Below are 24,893 nucleotides of genomic sequence, written 5' to 3' on the forward strand. Positions count from 1 at the left end.
ACGTTATTTTTCCAAAAAAAAAAAAAAAAGACCCCTAGATTCAACACGTTAACCTCACGGTTCGACTAGGAACTGTTTAGCAGGAAGACAGGTTCAGGTCGTGCTGAGGAGAGCTTCAGGAGCATAGTGACTCTTTTCAAGGAAGAGAGCGCGAATGACTAGTCGGTGGGCAAGTGATGCCCTATTCACTACTCGACCTGTCTCCGACAGACACTATGTGATTGGTTTCTAACATTGTGGATTGCTGCTCTTAATCCCATAAGTGATACATCGAAAAAAGTATTTGAAATATAACTCTTTTTGGTTCCAGGTAGAACCTTTTCACCAAAGGGTTCTTAAGCGTTTTTTGTTGAGTGAAAATGTTGTCCTAGTAGGGATAGAACCCATTAGGGTGTAGATGCAGTACACAAATAGCCTTTTAGAGTGTCTCCAATGTATGTACAGGGCTGGCTCTCTGCTTGCATCGCTCACTATGGTAACAGAAATCAATAGATCTTTTGAAGTGAGAAACGGGGCACATCTAATACTGATATGGAGCCATGGCTCTTAATGTGTGAGAGTGGGGCGGTCAGACTGTTCCATTGAAGGAGCAGATAAAAGCCCACATCATTACCATCAAAGCATACACAGACAAAGACAGCTCATTTGTTATTCTATTACACATGATAATGACCTTTCTGTCAAAGGTCGGAAATATATCATATTAATATTCAATAATAGTTTGGAGAACATAATGTGTCAATTACCCTAAAACCCCCAACTCCTTTCTTTCTATCCACCTCAAATCATGATCATGCCATGATTTGCTTTAGCTATTAATGCTGTTTTGCTTGGTTTTTAAACAAATAATCTCGTAGACTTTTCATGAAATCCATGCACTTATCCAGTTTCACTGAAAGTGTAATTACTATATAATCATAAATATATAGTAATTTATTAAAACAATGTTATTTGATGCATGCTGACAATAAAAAATAAGACTATAACATAACTCAAACGGAAGGAGTTGCAAGGCAGTGGTACATTCTCTATTATAGGTCATTACTCAATCCAATCATTTTAAATAAAGGCCGAGGCTGCGGATCTGAAGGTAACCACCCCATTCCGCCTGTCCCACCCCCCGGGAAGCCTCTTCCCCAGAGTCGAGGATCCGAAATCACGTTCCGCGCATCTGTTTTTTTACCTCTACTTTACACACTATTTTTATGGTCACCCTCCCTTTACACTTTACCCACTATTTTTTATGGTCACCCTCCCTTCACACTTTACACACTATTTTTTATGGTCACCCTCCCTTCACACTTTACGCACTATTTTTTATGGTCACCCTTCCCTTCACACTTTACGCACTATTTTTTATGGTCACCCTCCCTTCACACTTTACGCACTATTTTTTATGGTCACTCTCCCTTCACACTTTACGCACTATTTTTTATGGTCACCCTCCCTTCACATTTCTCACTGTCAATCGGGAATAATAATTCTTTAAGTTTTACCAGTGAAACGTCCATGCAGCATCCACATCCCAACCATTTGATCTCAATCAGTGTCATGGGAAAATGCATCGTCTTGAGTTATGTACAATGTTGTTTTGAAGTACAGTGTTGTTTTGAATTATGTACAGTGACAGCAGTCTATCTGGGCTAAACTGTGGATAATTTTTCATTGCTTTGGCACAAAATGTATTTCAACGACTACATATTTCATATTTCAAATTTCATGAATTATTTTCTCAGACACAACCACCAACAAAACTATATGTACCTATATGCCAATTTGCACATGTTTACATACTCTTTTCAAAACAGTCATCAAGTTTGCGGACGACACAACAGTGGTAGGCTTGATTACCAACAACGACGAGACGGCCTACAGGGAGGAGGTGAGGGCCCTCGGAGTGTGGTGTCAGGAAAATAACCTCACACTTAACGTCAACAAAACTAAGGAGATGATTGTGGACTTCAGGAAACAGCAGAGGGAACACCCCCCCATCCACATCGATGGAACAGTAGTGGAGAGGGTAGCAAGTTTTAAGTTCCTCGGCATACACATCACAGACAAACTGAATTGGTCCACTCACACAGACAGCATCGTGAGGAAGGCGCAGCAGCGCCTCTTCAACCTCAGGAGGCTGAAGAAATTCGGCTTGTCACCAAAAGCACTCACAAACTTCTACAGATGCACAATCGAGAGCATCCTGGCGGGCTGTATCACCGCCTGGTATGGCAACTGCACCGCCCTCAACCGTAAGGCTCTCCAGAGGGTAGTGAGGTCTGCACAACGCATCACCGGGGGCAAACTACCTGCCCTCCAGGACACCTACACCACCCGATGCTACAGGAAGGCCATAAAGATCATCAAGGACATCAACCACCCGAGCCACTGCCTGTTCACCCCGCTGTCATCCAGAAGGCGAGGTCAGTACAGGTGCATCAAAGCTGGGACCGAGAGACTGAAAAACAGCTTCTATCTCAAGGCCATCAGATTGTTAAACATCCACCACTAACATTGAGTGGCTACTGCCAACACACTGTCAATGACACTGACTCTACTCCAGCCACTTTAATAATGGGAATTGATGGGAAATGATGTAAATATATCACTAGCCACTTTAAACAATGCTACCTTATATAATGTTACTTACCCTACATTATTCATCTCATATGCATACGTAGATACTGTACTCTATATCATCGACTGCATCCTTATGTAATACATGTATCACTAGCCACTTTAACTATGCCACTTGGTTTACATACTCATCTCATATGTATATACTTTACTCGATATCATCTACTGTATCTTGCCTATGCTGCTCTGTACCATCACTCATTCATATATCCTTATGTATATATTCTTTATCCCCTTACACTGTGTATAAGACAGTAGTTTTTTGGAATTGTTAGTTAGATTACTTGTTCGTTATTACTGCATTGTCGGAACTAGAAGCACAAGCATTTCGCTACACTCGCATTAACATCTGCTAACCATGTGTATGTGACAAATAAATTTGATTTGATTTGATAGTTAAACTTAAATTCAAAACCTAACATAACACAACATTGAATAAGACAGCAATCTGCTACATTTCTACAGTAAACCCGTATTGAAATATATTCCAAATGTAAAAAATGAAATACTACCAAAACAATTAGACCAACCACGGCTGATTCCCATTGTAGCTGAACACCTACCAAGGTGTTAGTCTTTCAATTTCATTACCATCTGTACAAAAGGGGATATCTTAGGAATAATGCTGTACTGTAATGTAAACATGGACCCAGCCAGAGAAGTGGCTGGGAGTGGGAGAGGGAGAGGAGTACGTATCCGTGGTGGAAGAAGACAGAGAGGATGATCAAGAGTTGTAGTCTCAGGTGATATTAGGGCTACTATAATTGATCATGTAATAAATCATGGTCTATCAATGAGAGAGGCTGGTCTGAGAGTGCAATCCAAATCTGTAACGCTCAACAGTGGCATCTATTGTGAGAAATTTCCAGCAAAGCAACAGGTAAGATGTGGATTTTGCAAGGGCATCTGACTGAACTGCACATTACAGAAGTAAATTGAGCAAAGCCTCCAAACCCACTTGTGTGTAATTGTTTTTGCATTTAGGCTTAGGACCCAACGGTTACCTCCCATAAGCGGGAGAGGTAGGATTTTCACTGCTGTGCAGGAAACTGCAATCGTTGATATGGTCATCAGAAACAGTGGCATAAAACTCACAGAGATTCGGGACAGAGTGATGGCAGACAACATTACATTTGGAAATATTCACAGAGTCCTGAAACAACATCAAGTCAGGATGAAGCAGTTGTACACTGTCCCCTTTGACAGGAACTCTTTACGAGTCAAGCAACTCAGGAACCAATATGTCCAGGTTAGATTTTTATAAAATACAGAACTGGTTTTGAACAAAACCAAACAGGGCAGAGACACATGTTTTTAGGTATAACGTAAACTACAATAATAGCCTAACTCATGTTGCCTTGTGTATTTATTTTAGAGAGTCGCAGAGATTGAAGCCAGGCAAACACCCCACATATTCATCTTTGTGGATGAGGCTGATTTCAACTTGGCCATAACACAGCGGCGAGGATGTAATGTGATTGGGAAACGATTGCTGTTACACAAACCGCTAATTGGGCCACCGAGTGTCTCATTTCATTCCTGGATGACCTCTATGGAAGGATTGTGCCAGGTGAGGATAGGGTTGCAGTGAGGCGAAATCGGACAACGTTTGTAATTGTATGGGACAATGTGGCATTTCACCACTCCCACACAGTCACAGAATGGTATGCAGCCCATCCCAGGATGGCGTCACTTTTCCTCATGGAGGTGAAAGGTTTATGATCACCATCCACATGATCAAATGTCCCTCCTGGATGCAGTGAATGCCGGATGCCTGGACATATCTGCAGAAAATTGCCAGGGATGGACCAGGCATGCCAAAAGATTATTTCCTAGGTGTATTGCCCAAGATTACATAAGATGGAATGTGGATGAGAACCTGTGGCCAAATGCAGAAGACAGGGTTGACTAGCATTGCTACTATATCTGTAGATGGTGTACATACAAATTCTTGTATTTTGGAATCCCTCAATGCCAAAGAATGACATAAAACATATTGAATCATATTGTATCATGTATAATTCATTCCTGTAACATATACTGCAATGCGTTCTAAGCAGTAGAGAGGTTCCATTCTTGTTTTGTAAAGGAATTTGACAAAAGAAAACCTTGTGTAATGCTACCTGTTTTCAGTGTTTTTTAGGTCATTGTTTTATGAATGACAAAGTGTGCTTGTTGGGTGACAACCTTTGCTAGTGTTATGGAAGAGTGTGTTGATTTGAGACATATATGAAGTGTTTTGGTAGTTTTAGTGCATTTTGGAGGTGAAATTAACTTCACTAGGGTAGGGGGCACTATTTTCACCTCCGAATGAAAAGTGTGCCCAAAGTAAACTGCCTGCTACTCAGGCCCAGTGTAACGGCTTTCTTCGGCTTTCTTTCATCTCCTCCTCTGACGAAGAGGTATAGCAAGGATCGGACCAAAATGCAGCGTGATGATGATTCATGATATTTTAATGAAGGAAAAAACTATACATGAAAAACGACAAAATAATGAAATGTGAAAACCGAAACAGCCCTATCTGGTGCAAACACAAAGACAGGAACAATCACCCACAAACACACAGTGAAATCCAGGCTACCTAAATATGGTTCCCAATCAGAGACAATGACTAACACCTGCCTCTGATTGAGAACCATATCAGGCCAGACATAGAAATAGACAAACTAGACATGTAACCTAGAATGCCCACTCAGCTCACACCCTGACCAACCAAAACATAGAAATATACAAAGTAAACTATGGTCAGGGTGTGACACCCAGAAGCTAGGATATGCATATAATTGGTAGATTTGGATAGAAAACACACTAACGTTTCCAGAACTGTTAGAATAATGTCTGTGAGTATAACAGAACTGATTTGGCAGGCAAAAACCTGAGAAAACCCATCCAGGATGTGGGATTTTTTTATATGTTTGGAGTTTTCTGACTGAATCCTACAGAGACCCAGAGATTTTTCGTGCGCACGACCGAGAGCGCGCCTTTCTTGTTTACCTTTTATATTGACAACGTTATTGTCCGTTTTAAATATTATCGATTATTTAGGCTAAAAACAACCTGAGGATTGATTATAAACATTGTTTACATGTTTCTCGAAATGTACAGATACTATTTGGATTTGTCGTCTGCCTGTTGTGACTGCGTTTGAGCCTGTGGATTACTGAACAAAACACGCAAACAAAACTGAGGTTTTTGGATATAAAGAGGGGCTTTATCGAACAAAAAAAACATTTATTGAGTAAATGGGAGTCTTGTGAGTGCAACCATATGAAGATCATCAAAGGTAAGTGATTCATTTTATTGCTATTTCTGACTTGTGTAACTCCTCTACTTGGCTGGTAACTGTTTGTAATGATTTGTCTGCTGGGCGCTGTTCATAGATAATCGCATAGTATGCTTTCGCCGTAAAGCCTTTTTGAAATCTGACACCGTGGTTGGATTAACAAGAAGTTAATCTTTAAACCCATGTGTAACACTTCTATGTTTTCAGATTTTTTATAATGAATATTTCAGTTTTTGAATTTGGCGCTCTGCAATTTCACTGGATGTTGGCCAGGTGGGGCGCTACTGTCCCACGTCCCCTATTGAGGTTAATTTCTGTGCCAAGCTGAAAGTTGGTTAGGAGAAAAGTGTGAAGAGTTTTGAAAAAGTGACCTAACTATTGAGAAATGGGACCTAGCGATTATTTTTTTTTAAATAACTGTAAGACAAACATGATTATCCGTTTTACTTTAGTCAGCTTGTTTTCTTGTATGTATAATAAGTACTTCTCGTTTATGTCAAATGAATATAATCAAACATCATTATGTAGCTTTTTCATTACATACCATTTGGTAGAAAGTAGTAACTAATTATGTTGTAATCTTTGAAGCATCAGACAGTTTCATTGTTGCCATATAATGTCTTCTAAAATGAGCTAAAATGAGAGTATAATAAAACACATTTACAATAAAGCACTACTCCAAACATTGAGACCATGGTATGCTATATGGTCAGTCATGACTCACAGCTGGTCTATTCTATTTAAGCTCAATAGCTTTTCCTCCCAGTTTACCCACCTGTGTTTTCAGCTCCAGGCACGGTGACTCACTGTGCTGTCCCAGGGTTATAGCATATTCCACCACATCATGACTAAAACAGTTTTCTCCATAGAAGGCCAGGCCCCAGGCTGGGCTGAGGCGGTGGCTAGACTCCTCTGCTCTGGAGCAGGGGGAGAGGAGACGCTCAAACACCAGCGATTCTGTGTCCTCCATGTCCTTGGAGCAGCTCATCTGGCCAAGGTGGCCCACCCTCAGTGGCTCGTCCATCCCACACAGAGCGTCAGCTTCAGGGGGGCTTTCATCACTGACCCCCACTGGATGCTCGGCACTCTCCATGGCCCCCTTACCCAAACTCTCGGCAGCTCTCAATCCTGGACCAGGAAACGGGCAAATCAAGAAGAGAGAGAGAGAAAAAGGGATGGGTCAGGCAGTGTGCGTGTGTGTGTGTGTGCGCGGGCAGAGATTTTGAGAGGTGAAATTCTATCATGGCTGAAGTTTTCTTTCGTTAAAAGGCTCTTTTAAATTTGTTTGTTGGCAAGAGGTTAAATGTTAATCTTGCTACATTATTAGGCATCACAGGCGTACTCCACCTACCAATGTGAGCAGCCTATTTTTGCTCTGATTAATCATCTAAAACATAACGTATTTTGTGTGAAACTGAAGAGGTATGTTTGTGTGTATGTGAGTGTGCAGTGCTTGTTACCAACGTGTTGTTGGTGTGCATGTATTGGTGTGTGTAGATGGAGAGGAAGTAACTGTTTCCACAACAACCCTCTCCAGCTGAGGAGATCATTGTGACATCGCAACACGATTTGGGCTGTCTTGAATAAACTGTGCTCTTAACAATTTAATCCAACAGCCAGTCATTCCTCTAACAACTTTATCCAACTGCCATTCAAAGTTGTATTTGTCACAACATCTCGCTACAGTAGGCCTATACAACTTAATCTAACTACGTCATCTCACAGCCGTTTATCATGATAACGGTAAAAGTGATGACAGTTGTGAAGTCATGCTAACAGCCCAGCTAGCACATAACGTTCTGACAACAATATGTTTCTTAGAGCTTGCTAAGAACGTGATTGTCATATTTTGCATGCAGCCTTCAAACAATATTCTGGGAATGCTGCAGGATACCCAGCTAGCACATTCTGAGAACCATATGTTTCTTAGGTGGGAATTTCAGTACTTCAGCATAACGTTTCCTACAGGTTTCCTCATCGTTCTATTTAAAGTAATGATCTCAAATTCTTTAAGAATTAAGAAACAACGTACTTCTGTGGGAATTTCAGTACTTCAGCGTAACGTTTTTTTGCAGGTTTCATCATGGTTCTATTTAAAGTCATGTTCTCTGAACATTAAGAAAACTTTCCATAAAAACCACAAGAAAACATTAGTAACGTTCAAATAACCTTCTAAGAATGTTATTTAAAAACATACATTCCGTTCTCAGCATCAACAAACTCTCTCTATTGTTAAAGGAAAAATCCACCTAAAACCAATCATTCCTATAATTTACAGTATTGCATAACACTAACATGTGGGAACAATATGTTTTTTAACACATTTTTCCTTTTTGCGTTATAATAACGTTGGTTGCAAAATGTGAAAATCATTGTTGAAATCTGTTGCAGCTCAAGTTGACTACAAAAAGGAAGCTAGCTACTCAAGTTGACTACAAAAGGAAGCTAGCTACCAAACATAGCTACACACAATAATACCAAAGTCAATATCAGTATGTGAAGTAGCTAGTTAGCTGTAAAATTGCCTAAACAAAATGCACTATAAATTTAGCAGTCTACAATTTCACCATGTTCAACCTGCAGATCGATGTGCCTGTGTGTGACATTCGCAACGGCACCATGCAATGCACCCTGGACTGCAGAGGCAGACAAATAGGAGAAATGTGTTAGACCCTAGGTTAAATTAGACGTTTCTCGAAGTAGGAATATCGCAAAAAAACATTATTAATGGCTCATTCGAGAGAGAGAAGGCAACCACTCGCGTTATGACATCAGCCAGTATTGAAATCTGACATGTATGACAGACGTTTTCGCGATCTAAAAGTCATATTCTTATTAACTTCCAGTAGCTTGAATGGCAATGGCTCAGATATACAGTACCAGTCAAAGGTTTGGACACAAATACTCATTCTGGGGTTTTTCATTTACTTTGACTATTTTCTACATTATAGAATAATAGTGAAGTCATAAAAACTATGAAATAACACATATGGAATCATGTAGTACCACGAGGAATTCACCTGGAATGCATTTCAATTAACAGGTCTGCCTTGTTAATTTGTGGAATACCTTTCCTTCCTAATACGTTGGAGCCAATCAGTTGTGTTGTGACAATGTAGGGGTGGTATACAGAAGATAGCCCTATTTGGTAAATGACCATGTCCATTATGGTAAGGACAGCTCAAATAAGCAAAGAGAAATGACAGTTCATCATTACCTTAAGACATGAAGGTCAGTCAATGTGGAAAATGTCAAGAAGTTAGACATTTTCTTCAAGTGCAGTCGCAAAAACCATCAAGCGCTATGATGAAACTGGCTCTCATGAGGACCGCCACAGGAATAGAAGACCCAGAGTTACCTCTGCTGCTGAGGATAAGTTCATTAGAGTTACCAGCCTCAGAATGCAGCTTCAGTTCAAGTAACAGACACATCTCAACATCAACTGTTGTGGCCTTCATGGTCGAAATGCTGCAAAGAAACCAATACTAAAGGAAACCAATAAGAAGAAGAGACTTGCTTGGTCCAAGAAACACGAGCAATGGACATTAGACCGGTGGAAATCTGTACTTTGGTCTGATGAGTCCAAAAGGTGAGATTTTTGGTTCCAACAGCCATGTCTTTATGGGACTCTGATTGGGAACCATACCAGGCCAACATGGATATATAATAACCTAGATAACCCACCCTAGTAACACCCCTACCTAACCAACATAGAGAATAAAAAGCTGTCTATGGTCAGGGAGTGACAGTGTCTAAACATTTGACTGGTATTTTACATGAAAAAACATTAAATGAACCAGGGAATCAATAGAACATCACTCAGAGATGCAAAAAAACAATATAACATTCAAAATAGGTGATTATTTTCTTTAAATGTGTTCAGGTGTGTTGGCCGTGCCTACTAATTGGCCATACTTGATCTTAATGAGCGCTTGTTTCCTTTGAAACAGGTGTCTGTTTGAATAGACTAAAATGAACAGCTTTTTATTCGTTAAAAGAACACGGCAAGCTAGCTCCATACTGGTGGCGCAGTGGACTAATTCCATGGATGGAAAACAGAAGATCCTAGGTTTGAATCTCACTGAAGCCGTGCCACAAAGAAAATGACTGTTTGCATGATTAATGCCTACGCAAATGACAGTAAACACAAACTAAGCTATCAGTATTATTAAAAGACTTATTGAAAAATTGTTTCAGAACATTATTTAATTAGCATCAAATAACCTATCATTTCTGTTCTCAGAAGGTTAATTATACCTCCCGGGAAAACTTTCAGGGAACCATAATAAAATGTTCTCAGAACCTCCCTGCAACCTAAATATTAACATTCCCAGAACAGGCTAAATCTTCAACTTTTAAACTCAGACAAAACAGATGCTTGTTCTATGTCCCAAGAAACAAAGAGATCTTCCGTTGAATCTGACAATTAATCCTGATGGTTGTACAGTCGTCTCAAATAAAATTGTGAAGGACCTTGGCGCTACTCTGGACCCTGATCTCTCTTTTGATGAACAAATCAAGACTGTTTCAAGGACAGCTTTTTTTCCATCTACGTAACATTGCGAAAATCTGAACATTGCGAAAAACTTTTTGCCCAAAATAACGCAGAAAAATGTATCCATGCATTTGTGACTTCTAGGTTAGACTACTGCAATGCTCTACTTTCCGGCTATCCGACTACTGCAATGCTCTGAAGCACTAAATAAACTTCAGTTAGTGCTAAACACAGCTGCTAGAATCTTGACTAGAACCAAAACATTTGATCACATTACTCTAGTGCTAGTCTCGCTACACTGGCTTCCTGTTAAGGCTAGGGAGGATTTCAAGGTTTTACTGCTAACCTACAAAGCATTACATGGGCTTGCTCCTAGCTATCTTTCCGATTTGGTCCTGCTGTTCATACCTACACATACGCTACAGTCACAAGACGCAGGCCTTCTTACTGTCCCTAGAATTTCTAAGCAAACAGCTGGAGGCAGGGCTTCCTCCTATAGAGCTCCATTTTTATGGAATGCTCTGCCTACCCATGTGAGAGACGTCTTGTGTAGGTCTTCAGTAGGTCCTATGATTGAGTGTAGTCTGGCCCAGAGGTGTGAAGGTGAACGGAAAGGCACTGGAGTAATGAACTGCCCTTGCTGTCTCTGCCTGGCCGGTTCCCCTCTCTCCATTGGGATTTTCTGCCTCAAACCCTATTACAGGGGCTGAGTCACTGGCTTACTGGTGCTCTTCCATGTCGTCCTGTCGTCCCTAGGAGGGGTGCGTCACTTGAGTGGGTTGAGTCACTGATGTGATCTTCCTGTCCGGGTTGGTGGGTTCATGCCGTGGGGATATCTTCGTGGGCTATACTCGGCTATGTCTCAGGATATTAAGTTGGTGGTGGAAGATATCCCTCAAGTGGTGTGGGGGCTGTGCTTTGGCAAGGTTGGTGAGGTTATATCCTGCCTGTTTGGCCCTGTCCAGGGGTATCGTCAGACAGGGCCACAGTGTCTCCCGACCCCTCCTGTCTCAGCCTCCAGTATTTACGCTGTAATAGTTTATGTGTCGAGGGATTAGGGTCAGTCTCTTATATATGGAGTATTTCTCCTGCCTTATCCGGTGTCATGTGTGAATTTAAGTATGCTCTCTCTAATTTTCTCTCTCTTTCTCACTCTTTCTTTCTCTCGGAGGACCTGAGCCCTAGGACCATGCCTCAGGACTACCTGGCCTGATGACTCCTTGCTGTCCCCAGTCTACCTTCTCGTGCTGCTGCTCCAGTTTCAACTGTTCTGCCTGTGGCTATGGAACCTTGACCTGTTCACCGGACATGCTACCTGTCCCAGACCTGCTGTGTTCAACTCTCTAGAGACAGCAGGAGCGGTAGAGATACTCTGAATGATCGGCTATGAAAAGCCAACTGATATTTACTCCTGAGGTGCTGACCTGTTGCACCCTCTACAACCACTGCGATGATTATTATTTGACCCTGCTGGTCATCTATGAACATTTGAACATCTTGGCCATGTTCTCTTTTAATCTCCACCCGGCACAGCCAGAAGAGGACTGCCACCCCTCATAGCCTGGTTCCTCTCTAAGTTTCTTCCTAGGTGACGGCCTTTCTAGGGAGTTTTTCCTAGCCACCATGCTTCTATACCTGCATTGCTTGCTGTTTGAAGTTTAAAGGCTGGGTTTCTGTATAGCACTTTGTGACATCAGCTGACATAAGAAGGGCTTTATAAATGCATTTGATTGATTGATATTCTTGTCCGTCCTTTAAAAAAAAAAACGTTTTACCAGTCAAGAAACGTATGGCTTTGTTCCCAGAACCAATGGGAAACCACAAAAGGTACGTTGCCATAACTTCCAAGGAACCAAATGTGCTTGCTGGGAGTGATGACAGTTGTGAAGTAAGGTAACAGTGATGCCAGTTGTAAAGTTAATATATTTTCTTTCCTACCTGGGCAGCCATTATGTTGAACTTCCTCTGATACTGCATCTCTATGTTCATGTCTAGTCTTTGTTACTCTGTATGTAGACAGGGGTCTCTGGTCTCTCTGACATTTCTCCCATGCATCTGAAGCTACAGGTCCACTGTGGTGCAGGTTGCCATTCAGGTCGACATGACCAAGCCGGGGTGCGTCCCTCTCCTCCCCTCTCCAGCCAGCAGCACTCAGAGGTGAGATGGATGCCCTTTGCCAAGGCTTTGATGGTGACTCTTCATTAGAGCCTCTGCATGTGGCACATCAGCAGCCAGAGAGAGAAAGAGAGGGAGACAGAGATCACAACACAACAGTCAGCCAGTCACAGCTAGCCACAACCATCACAGCCACACACAGACAACTAGACAGACACATAACAAACACAGACAAAAGCACAAAGAACTCAGACAACTTAGGCAACTTTCTTAAACAAAACACACTAATTCAATAAAACAGAAGGCAGACTACAAGAGCTCAGACTGAAAAGTCATTGAAGCATCACAGACAGTAATTAGACACAACATAAACAATGCAGACAAAATAGTGAGAATAACAACTCAGTCAATATGAAAACACAGACAAATAATCATATTATGAGAAATCTAGACATACAATTGAGACTAGCACACTCCTCACGGGCATAATCAAAATAGTTAATTAGGCCAACACATATGAATGAATCAAAACAAACCAATCAATAATTAGCTATCAAAACAAACAAATCAATCCTTTTTGTCTCGTTTAGCAGCTTCCTGACAACTGAGGTTGAGTTGTCCAAAACTGTTTGTATCCAAAGCAATGTTCCAGCAGCATCAGGACTTCGCCAATGAGCTACCCTAGTGGTGACAGTCTTCTCCAGCTTACAGTCTAGAAGTCCCACTCAGAGGAGAGTGTCTGTCTATTCGTCTGTCTGTCTGTCACATTACCACAGAAGATTAAAGGTTCTCTAAACACACTGCCCCATGTGTTAAGAGCATGGCAACCATGGGACAAGCTGCACATCTCCTCAACACACTCTCATGTGCCCCTCCATCTGTCTTTGTCTGCAGATTAATTAACAAAAAGGGGCAAGTCCTTATTTCACTTTTTCCTTCATTTAGGTACACACCTCCAGGATCTTTAAGATTGTTTCAAAGACAAGGCAGGAAGAACCATAAGTAGCTCATCAATGGTGCCAAGCCAATATTCTTGAGACAAACAAAAAACACGAGATGAGCTATTACCATAGGGACCTTTCCTGCTGGAAAAAAAAAGGAGCAACCGGAAGTGTGTCTGAAGTGAATCTTCTGTGAATGCTGATTATGAGTGGAGTGTCTGTCTGTGTGTGTGTGTGTGTGTGTGTGTGTGTGTGTGTGTGTGTGTGTGTGTGTGTGTGCGTGTGCGCGTGTGTAAGGGGAGGAGGGGTGGTATAATCTAAATGGTTTATTGTTGTTGAGGACTCACATGAGAGAAATTAAAATTCTAAACCAAAACACTGCCAATTTTGCGCTTCTCCCCTGCTCATAGAGACAAACTAAGCTTGTTGGCTGGATAAGCTTGTTGACAGAGAATACTTTTGAGGAGAGCAAAAATCATTCTGATACTATTAACAGTTAGCTAAAGACAGTTTTATAACACAGGTATTATTGCTTGTTTAACCAAGAGTGTAAGTGTAAAGTGTTACTAGAGATAAAGTGTTGTCCGAAAGAACAAGATCAGTGGTTGCTAATGCTTTCTGTCTATATAAATGAAAGTATGACTTTCTTTTTTCACTTGTATCGTTTACCTTGTTAGGCTTCTGTTATTGAGAGAAGACCTGTGCTTGTATCACCAATAAAACAGGGAAACATTGACACACTCACAGAGAGAATTGGCTGTAGTTGACCACACAGTGGAGCACTCCCAATAAGTCCTCATCCCAGGAAAGGTCACAGAACTTCTCTTTCACAACACTGCAGAAAGTCTGGTACTGTAGGTCCTTCAGAGACAGGATATACTCCCCTTTGAACAACACATAAACATGAGAGACAGAAAGCCTGTCATACAAGTTCACAGCAGTGATCATACATTTAATGGCAGAACTGTAGTATCTCTCTACAAACCAATTAACCGAACCAAATCCACCAGGGGGAAAAACAGAGATTTTAGCTTGATGCCATATCTGTTTGTTCCGTCTTACCAACTGGCGTGACAAGAACGGTAGGAATTGGCAAAACAGCCTAAGCAGATCTGGGACCATAGGCTAAATGTGATGTTTGAGATAGTGAATATTCATCTCTATGTTACTTACCCATTGCTAGATCCTCCAAACCATTCTCCAGATAGCCATCAATGGCAAACTCTGCCCTGAGCAGGCCAATAACTTCCTGTAGGGAAGGGTGCATCAGATGGGAGTCTCCCTGAGGAGGTCCATGGGACTCTGATAGGGCTTCATCCTCACGTTCTCCTGTCCTTGGACCTTCCTCTCCATTATGGGGCTGGGACATTGACACTAAGGAGTCCAAGGGTTTGCTGCAAGTGCTTCCATTAAGGCAAGACAGCAGGGGTTCAGCTCCCTGACCAGGGGTCAGATGGTCTCTAGGGACCCCAGGATGTGTAGGTTGACCCTGGAAGAAGCTGGAGCTTGAGGTCGGGGGCAGATTGAGCTCCAGTCCATGGAGGGACTCAGCGACTGTTATCTGCACCGGCACCAGGGTTAGGTCCCCTGTTAGTGGGTCATGGCGCAAGAGGAAGTTGTTGAAAACACCACCACCAGTCAGATGAGAGCAGGATGACAATTGGCAAGAGGAAGACAAAGACAATTGGGTGGTCAGTTCGGGGGAGGCGGGAGGTGGAGAGTTGACCAATGTCCTGCTGCTGGAGGCAGTGGAGGAGGAGTGACGTGTGACCACATTCTTTTGATTTACAGGGCTGTCCTGTCCAGTGTCCTGTAGGTCTCTATCTGACTGAGGTAGGGGTAGGTCTTCAAGGTGTAAGGGTGTTTCTGGGTGCCTGGCCTCTTGCACAGGCTGGATCTCACTGCCTCTAGTTCTGCAACACAACATGTGATAATTAAAAATGCATTCTTGAAATCGGTGAACAAATGGAATGACATTTCAATAATCAATAAATAAACTATGGTTGGATCCACCTTTCAAAAACATCAATGGTGCTTTAAATAATGCCATGACTGGTACCTTATCTCCATAGAAAGGAAGCAAACTGCTTACCCCTGAATGTCTGAAACAGACAGGGGAGTTTCTTCCTCAGTGTCCCCCTCCCTGGTCAGGACGATGGGGGTGAAGTGTGTGGCAGGGGAGGTGAAGGCCTTTGGAAGCTGGGGGGCTCCACTGATTGGATAGCTATGGGGAACAGGGCCAGGTACAGGAGCCAATCGGCTCTCAGTAGCCATGGGCACAAACCCTACACACAGTTACAACAACCACATTTAAAACATCAATACAATTTGATCACAAATCTGTATGTAGATGTACTGATAGTAAGGTCAACAAAATCGCTTGAGCAGAATGTCTGAAAAGATTAATGAATCATACCACTCATGATATGTGTTGATTCCTGACTTGAGCTTCCTATACTGTCCAATCCATTCTGATCCTCTGCATCAATGTCCTTTGTGAGTGGCTGAAAGGTAAGGAAGGGAGTTATCCTCGACAGACAAGAATGGAATAGCAATGTGTCCTCCCTTTCACTTTCAATGGGCAGTATGTGTCTCACTACCCGTTTCAAACACTAGCTACAGTCCCAGCTAGCACATTGTGTTCCTTGGAAGTTGTGGGAACGTACATGTTTGGTTTCCCATTGGTTCTGGGAACGAAGCTATAAGTTTCCAGACAGGTAAAATGTTTCCTGACCAGTCTCAACGTGAACAGTGAAGCGGCGACTCCGGGATGCTGGCCTTCTAGGCAGACTTCCTCTGTCCAGTGTCTGTGTTCTTTTTCCCATCTTAATATGTTATTTTTATTGGCCAGTCTGAGATATGTATTTTTCCTTGCAACTCTGCCTAGAAGGCCAGCATCCCGGAGTCGCCTCTCCACTGTTGAAGTTGAGACCGGTGTTTTGAGAGTACTATTTAATGAAGCTGCCAGTTGAGGACTTGTGAGGCATCTGTTTCTCAAACTAGACACTCTAATGTACTTGTCCTCTTGCTCAATTGTGCACTGGGGCATCCCACTCCTCTTTCTATTCTGGTTAGAGGTGGAGTAGTACACAACATTGTAAGAGATCTTCAGTTTCTTGGCAATTTCTCACATGGAATAGCCTTCATTTCTCAGAACAAGAATAGACCGACGAGTTTCAGAAGAAAGTGCTTTGTTTCTGGCCATTTTGTAATTGAACCCACAAATGCTGACGCTCCAGATAATTAATAAGTCTAAAGAAGAACAACAGTTTTCACCTGTGCTAACATAATTGCAAAAGGGTTTTCTAACGATCAACTAGCCTTTTAAAATGATAAACTTGGATTAGCTAACACAACGTGCCTTTGGAACACAGGAGTGATGGTTGCTGATAATGGGCCTCTGTATGCCTACGTAGATATTCCATTAAAAAAAATCTGCCTTTCCAGCTACAATAGTCATTTACAACATTAACAATGTCTACGCTGTATTTCTGATCAATTTGGTGTTATTTTAACAGGCAAAAAAATTGCTTTTGTTTCAAAAACAAGGACATTTCTAAGTGACCCCAAACATTTGAACGGTAGTGTACATACGGTCACTGTGGGGACGACATCATCAATGCACTTATTGATTAAGCCAATGAATGATGTGGTGTACTCCTCAAAGCCATCGGAGGAATCCCAGAACATATTCCATGTCTATGCTAGCAAAACAATCCTGTAGCTTAGCATCTGCTTCATCTGGCCACTTTTTTAATGATCTAGTCACGGGTGCTTCCTGCTTTAACCTGTTGAGTGTAGGGGGCAGTATTTTGATGTTTGGATGAAAAACGTACCCAAATGAAACTGCCTATTTCTCAGGCCCAGAATATGCATATATTAGGATAGGAAACACTCTAAAGTTTCCAAAACTGTCAAAATATTGTCTGTGAGTATAACAGAACTGATATTGCAGGCAAAAACCTGAGGAAAAATCCAACCCGGAGGTGCTGTTTTTCCTGAAAGCTCCATTTAATTTTTGCTTGTAAGCAGGAATCAGGACGATAGAATTATGGTCAGATTTGCCAAATGGTGTGCGAGGGAGAGGTTTGCACCTGTCTCTGTGTGTGGAGTAAAGGTGGTCTATGTCACGCCTTGGTCTTAGTATTTTGTGTTTTCTTTAATTATTTGTTCAGGCCAGGGTGTGACATGGGTTTATTGTGTTGTCGTATTGGGGTTTTTGTAGGCATTAGGATTGTGGCTGATTAGGGGTGTGTCTAGCATAGGCTTGGCTGCCTGAGGCGGTTCTCAATCAGAGTCAGGTGATTCTCGTTGTCTCTGATTGGGAACCATATTTAGGTAGCCTGGGTTTCACTGTGTATTTTGTGGGTGATTGTTCCTGTCTCTGTGTAGTGTTCACCAGATAGGCTGTAATTAGGTTTTTTCACGTTTCGTTTGTTGTTTTTGTATTTATTTAGTTATTTCATGTATCGCTATTTATTCATTAAAGAACATGAGTAACCACCACGCTGCATTTTGGTCCGACTCTCCTTCGACGGAAGAAAGCCGTTACAGAATCACCCACCACACACGGACCAAGCAGCGTGGTAACAGGCAGCGACAGCAGGAAAAGCGAAAGGAGGAATGGACATGGGAAGATGTGTTGGATGGCAAAGGTTGTTACACTTGGGAGGAGATACTGGCCGGAAGAGATCGCCTCCCATGGGAACAGGTGGAGGCACTTAGGAGAGCAGAGGCAGCCGGAGATAAGAGCCGACGATACGAGGGAACACGGTTGGCAAGGAAGCCCGAAAAGCAGCCCCAAAAATGTATTGGGGGGGGGCTCAGGGAGAGTGTGGCAGAGTCAGGGTTCAGACCTGAGCCAACTCCCCCTGTTAATCGTGAGGAGCAGCGATCAAAGGACTTCTGGACTTGGGAGGAGATATTGGACGGAAAAGGACCCTGGGCACAGACTGGTGAATATCGACGCCCCAAAGAAGAACTGGAGGCGGCGAAAGCGGAGAGGCGCTGGTATGAGGAGGCAGCACGGCGACGCGGATGGAAGCCTGAGAGTCGGCCCCAAAAATTTCTTGGGGGGGGGCTCACATGGAGTATGGCTATGCCAGGTAGGAGACCTGCGCAAACTCACTGTGCTTACCGGGGGGCTAAAGAGACCGGGCAGGCACAGTGTTATGCTAGTGTGCGCACGGTGTCTCCAGTGCGGGTGCATAGCCCGGTACGGTACATACCAGCTCTTCGTATTAGCCGGGCTAGAGTGGGCATCGAGCCAAGTAAGGTTGGGCAGGCTCGGTGCTCAAGAGCCCCAGTGCGCCTGCACGGTCCGGTCTATCCAGTGCCACCTCCACACACCAGTCCTCCGGTAGCAGCTCCCCGCACCAGGCTTCCTGTGCGTGTCCTCGATCCAGTACCACCAGTTCCAGCACCACGCACCAGGCCTTCAGTGCGCCTCGCCTGTTCAGCACAGCCAGAGCCATCCTCCTCTCTAGCGCTGTCGGAGCCTCCCGCCTGTTCAGCGCAGCCAGCGTTTTCCTCCTCTCCTGCGCTGTCGGAGTCTCCCGCCTGTTCAGCGCTTCCAGAGCCTTCCTCCTCTACAGCGCTGCCGGAGCCTCCTGCCTGTTCAACGCAGCCAGAGCTGCCAGTCTGCATGGAGCAGCCAGAGCTGCCAGTCTACATGGAGCAGCCAGAGCTGTCAGCCTGCATGGAGCAGCCTGAGCTGCCAGTCTGCATGGAGCAGCCAGAGCTGCCAGTCTGCATAGAGCAGCCTGAGCTGTCAGTCTGCATGGAGCAGCCTGAGCTGCCAGTTTGCATGGAGCAGCCAGAGCTGTCAGTCTGCACAAAGCTACCAGTCTGCATGGAGCAGCCAGAGCTGTCAATCTGCATGGAGCAGCCAGAGTTGCCAATCTACATGGAGCAGCCAGAGCTGTCAGTCTGCATGGAGAAGCCAGAGCTGTCAATCTGCATGGAGCAGCCAGAGTTGCCAATCTACATGGAGCAGCCAGAGCTGTCAGTCTGCATGGAGAAGCCAGAGCTGTCAATCTGCATGGAGCAGCCAGAGTCTGCCAATCTACATGGAGCAGCCAGAGCTGTCAGTCTGCATGGATCCAGAGCAGCTAGATCTGCCAGTCAGCCATGATCTTCCAGATCTGCCAGTCAACCAGACTCTTCCAGATCCGCCAGCCAGCCAGGATCTGCCGGAGCAAACTACCTGCCTGAGCTTCATCTCAGTACTGGGCTTCCTCTCAGTACTGGGCTTCCCCTCAGTACTGGGCTTCCCCTCAGTACTGGGCTTCCCCTCAGTCCCGGGCTTCCCCTCAGTCCCGGGCTTCCCCTCAGTCCCGGGCTTCCCCTCAGTCCCGGGCTTCCCCTCAGTCCCGGGCTTCCCCTCAGTCCCGAGCTGCCTTAGTCCCGAGCTGCCCCTCAGTCACGAGCTGCCCCTCAGTCCAGTGGGTTCTGGGTGAGGACTACGAGGTCATGGTCGGCGGCGAGGGTGGACTATCCCAGGACGCAAGGGGGAGGAACTAAGACATTTATGGAGTGGGGTCCACGTCCCGAGCCGGAGCCGCCACCATGGACAGACGCCCACCCGGACCCTCCCTATGGTTTTGAGGTGCGTCCGGGAGTCCGCACCTTGGGGGGGGTTCTGTCACGCCTTGGTCTTAGTATTTTGTGTTTTCTTTAATTATTTGTTCAGGCCAGGGTGTGACATGGGTTTATTGTGTTGTCGTATTGGGGTTTTTGTAGGCATTAGGATTGTGGCTGATTAGGGGTGTGTCTAGCATAGGCTTGGCTGCCTGAGGCGGTTCTCAATCAGAGTCAGGTGATTCTCGTTGTCTCTGATTGGGAACCATATTTAGGTAGCCTGGGTTTCACTGTGTATTTTGTGGGTGATTGTTCCTGTCTCTGTGTAGTGTTCACCAGATAGGCTGTAATTAGGTTTTTTCACGTTTCGTTTGTTGTTTTTGTATTTATTTAGTTATTTCATGTATCGCTATTTATTCATTAAAGAACATGAGTAACCACCACGCTGCATTTTGGTCCGACTCTCCTTCAACAGACGAACGCCGTTACAGTCTAGAGTTTTTTTTACCTCTGGTTGCACATTTAACATGCTGATAGAAATTTGGTAAAACAGATTTAAGTTTCCCTGCATTAAATTCCCTGGCCACTAGGAGCGCCGCCTCTGGGTGAGTGTTTCCCTGTTTGCGGAATACAGCTCGTTGAGTGCGGTATTAGTGCCAGCATCGGTCTGTGGTGGTATGTAGACAGGTACGAAAAATACAGATAACTCTTTAGTTAGATAGTGTGGTCTACACCTTATCATAAGATTACTCTACCTCAGGCGAGCAAAACCTCGAGACTTCCTTAGATATCGTGCACCAGCTGTTGTTTACAAATATACTTAGTCCGCACCCCCTTGTCTTACCAGACGTCATTGTTCCATCCAGCCAGCTGTATGTTGATAATGTCGTCGTTCAGCTATGACTCCGTGAAGCATAAGGTATCACAGTTTTTAATGTCCCGTTGGTAGTTTAATCTTCCTCGTAATGTCATCGATTTTATTTTCCAATGATTGCATGTTAGCTCGTAGAATGGAAGGCAGTGGGGGTTTATTCAATTGCCTACGACTTCTCAGAAGGCAGCCTGACCACCGTCTTCTCTTCACACTAATGAAGGGGATTTGGGCCTGTTCCCGGGAAAGCAGTATGTCCTTTGAATGTTAGTAATGTTTTCTTGTGGTTTTTATGGAAAGTTTTCTTAATGTTCTGAGAACATGGCTTTAAATAGAACCATGAGGAAACCTGTAGGAAACATTATTCTGAAGTACTGAAATTCCCACAGAAGAATGTTGTTTGTTAACGTTCTCTAAACTATTTGAGACTTTCCCAGTGTCAAACCAGTTGGAGAACATTCCTAGAACATTACCAAAATGTTTTATTACATATAACCAGGTTTGAACTTTTAGGAAGCGTTCTGTTAAAGTAACGAATTACCAATAAAATAACATTATTTTGTCAAGTTCCTTAAATGTGCTGAGAATGTTCCAAATCCAAGCAACTATCCTGCAACATTCCCTGAGCGTTGTGGGAAGGTTGTATGCAAAATAACCATAGTACAACCACACTCTCACCATGCTCTAAGAAACATTTGGTTCTCAGAACTTTATGTGCTATCTGGGGTAGTACAATGGAGCGGTACCGGGTGGACTCTGTTGATCAGCTTCGTCCACACTGTCTCAGCGTTCTTTCCTTGGCATGATAGATAATCACAACAGCTCTGTAACAGCAGAAACATAATGAAACACATGAACATCTGTTTCCTCAGCACCTAAGCGACTTCATTCATTCGCTTATTTATTCATTCATTAATTCCTTTGTTCATCAAACTTGATTTAAAGTGCATTTAAAATCGCAACACACTTTACAGTAAAGACATTTTGCTAATTTGTTCATTCATTCACTTTATTTCATTCACCAGGATAGTCCATTCAGTAACAATTGCCACTGCTTTCCTACAAATACTTTCATTTCAATGTGAGATAATTGAATTATTAGTAGTTTCAGTACAATCAATTTTACAAATTAAAAGGTGAACAGTACAATATTTTGTCAGGATTGCTGTCCATTAAAATGCAAAGATGTTACATACGTAAATAGTGTTATTAACACATTGATCAAAAGAAGAATAGATAGATGTGCTTTCAATAGAGTGGTTGACAGCTGAAACTATTAATACCTTTTTAGCTATGACAATGGAAGGTCTCTCGGAGGGCGTCTTCTTGGCCATCTCCAGCAGCAGCCTCTTCAACTTCCTGGGCATAGCCAGTTTTTGGTTGGCTGACAGATTGAACTTGGCAGTGGCCCATAGGATGGCAGCCACCCCATAGACACAGGCCTGAACATACAGACAGATGAAACCCACTTAATCAGTATTCAGAAACATCTACTTGATGGAAAAAAACATTTATTTAAAAAAAAAGTGAGGCAAACCTTTTCAGTTACGATTCCATGCTCCTGGAATTCAGGCGCCAGATAAAATGCATCACAGGATCCTACAATAACATTCATGCTTAATTATTGAATGTGATAACATTTCAAATAAATATTTCCTCAGACACTTTGCGCAAGAGCATATTTTAACTCAAAACAGTTGTAAATAAACAGAGACAAAGAATATATGGAAAGTGCTGAAGTAACTTTATCATTCCAGACAGAGACAATTGCTGACTACCGTGGATTAGCAAAAAGAGCCATACCTGTGTTTTTAGGTTTCAAGAAGAGAACTTCTCCCTCACAACCCACGTACACTGTGTCCAAGCATAAGTATGCTTTCAGAGAGGAAATAAAGAAAATGAAGAAGAAAGAACAGTAGGCCTCAGAGGTTAATACATTTGTAAAATGTATGTCAAACTAAACAAAGTTTTGAATGATTTTTTGCCCCTGCCATATTGACGTTTCTCATAATAATTTCATCAACAGAAAAGTGGTTTACAGAGACCAGAGAAGGTGAGGGATTGGATGCTTACTGCTTAGTAAATAATGTAATTGGTTTACACGGGGCAGAGTATCAGTGGCTGGTAGACAGATGTGTCACTAACCTGGGTAGTCTATGTACGTCTGCAGTGTGGAGAGGCAGGTATGACACAGGGCCCATAGCTCATTAACAGACCATCTCTGCCCACGCCGTGTGAGTAGATCCCTCAGAGAGATCCACTATGTCACAATCAATCACAAACACTGTTAACATCTCCCTCCCTCCCAAAGGGCACACTACAGTAAAGAAATAAGTGCCGGTTTCCTTGACCCAGATTAAGCCTATTCCTGGACTAAAAAGCATGCTCAATGGAAAATCACCACTGAAAGTTCTTTTTAGTCCAGAAATAGGCTCAATCTGGGCTGGTAAAATCAGCCTGAAGAGTTGAAACAAGGCATTTTCTGAAACTAAGGCATTTAAAACTATGTACAGTGTATTCGGAATGTATTCAGGCCCCTTTAAGGTAACAAAATGTGGAAAAAGTACAGCCTATTCTAAAATATCCCTCATCAATCTACATACAATACCCCATAATGGCAAAGCAAAAGCAGGTTTTTAGACATTTCTGCCAATGTATTATTTAAAAAAAACTTAAATACCACATTTACATAAGTTTTCACACTCTTTACTCAGTACTTTGCTGAAGCACCTTTGGCAGCAATCACAGCCTCAAGCCTTCTTGGGTATGACACTAGAAGCTTGGCACACCTGTATTTGGGGAGTTTCTCTCATTCTTATCTGTAGATCCTCTCAAACTCTGTCAGGTCGGATGGGGAGTATCGCTGCACAGCTATTTTCAGGTCTCTCCAGAGATTGGGTTCAAGTTCAGGCTCTGGCTGGGCCACTCAAGGACATTCAGAGACTTGTCCCGAAGCCACTCCTGTGTTGTCTTGATTATGTGCTTAGGGCCATTGTCCTGTTGGAAGGTGAACCTTCCCCCCAGTCTGAGGTCCAGAGTGCTCTAGAGCAAGGTTTTCAACAAGGATCTCTCTATACTTTGCTCAGTTCATCTTTGCCTTGATCCTATCTAGTCTCCCAGTCCCTGCTGCTGAAAAACATCCCCACAGCATGATGCTGCCACAACCATACTTCCCCGTAGGGATGGTGCCAGGTTTCCTATTTTGGCAAACTCCAAGCGGTCTGTCTTGTGCCTTTTACGGAGGAGTGGCTTCCGTCTGGCCACACGACCATAAAGACCTGAATGATGGAGTACTGCAGTGATGGTTGTCCTTCTAGAAGGTTTTCCCATCTCCACAGAGGAAATCTGGAGCTCTGTCAGAGTGACCATCGGGATCTTGTCACCTGCCTGACCAAGCCCCTTCTCACGATTGCTCAGTTACCCCAGATCTGTGCCTCACCACAATCCTGTCTCGGAGCTCTACGGACAATTCCTTCAACCTCATGGCTTGGTTTTTGCCCTGACATGCACTGTCAACTGTGGGACCTTATAGAGACAGCTGTGTGCCTTTCCAAATCATGTCCAATTAGTTGAATTTACCACAGGTGGACTCCAAGCTGTAGAAACATCTCAAGGGTGATCAATGGAAACAGGGTGCACCTGAGCTCAATTTCGAGTCTCGAGGCGAAGGGTCTGAATGCCTATGTAAATAAGGTATTTATGTTTTACATTTTTAATCCATTTGCAAAGTATGTCTAGATTGATGAGGATTCTTTTGTAAATTAAACACATTTTAGAATAAGGCAGCAACATAACAAAATGTGGAAATAGTCAAGGGGCCTGAATTCTTTCCGAATGCACTGTTGTCACGCCCTGACCTCAGAGGGTCCCCAGTCCGGGGTCGGCGACGAGGGTTCCCGTACCAGAGGTGCCACCAAAGTGGGGTGAGCCAGTGGTGGAGCGGGATCTGCGTCCCGCACCTGAGCCGCCACCGCGAGC

General features: G+C 43.4%; 1 protein-coding gene across 1 annotated transcript in view; it reads right to left on the minus strand.

The window, feature by feature from the left end:
* Positions 1-24,893, minus strand: part of LOC112252996 (kinase non-catalytic C-lobe domain-containing protein 1) — a 94,223-nt gene that overhangs the window by 39,426 nt on the left and 29,904 nt on the right. Inside the window, exons 7-17 of the mRNA XM_024424851.2 lie at positions 23,061-23,175; positions 22,719-22,790; positions 22,453-22,514; positions 22,199-22,357; positions 21,662-21,739; positions 15,882-15,969; positions 15,558-15,750; positions 14,639-15,378; positions 14,211-14,349; positions 12,348-12,619; positions 6,690-7,042 (exon numbers count right to left, since the gene is read on the minus strand). Coding sequence (XP_024280619.1) covers positions 6,690-7,042; positions 12,348-12,619; positions 14,211-14,349; positions 14,639-15,378; positions 15,558-15,750; positions 15,882-15,969; positions 21,662-21,739; positions 22,199-22,357; positions 22,453-22,514; positions 22,719-22,790; positions 23,061-23,175 — 2,271 coding nt within the window. The remainder of the gene's footprint in view (positions 1-6,689; positions 7,043-12,347; positions 12,620-14,210; positions 14,350-14,638; positions 15,379-15,557; positions 15,751-15,881; positions 15,970-21,661; positions 21,740-22,198; positions 22,358-22,452; positions 22,515-22,718; positions 22,791-23,060; positions 23,176-24,893) is intronic.

This window comes from Oncorhynchus tshawytscha, linkage group LG01 (assembly GCF_018296145.1).
Source record: "Oncorhynchus tshawytscha isolate Ot180627B linkage group LG01, Otsh_v2.0, whole genome shotgun sequence".
NCBI lineage: Eukaryota > Metazoa > Chordata > Actinopteri > Salmoniformes > Salmonidae > Oncorhynchus > Oncorhynchus tshawytscha.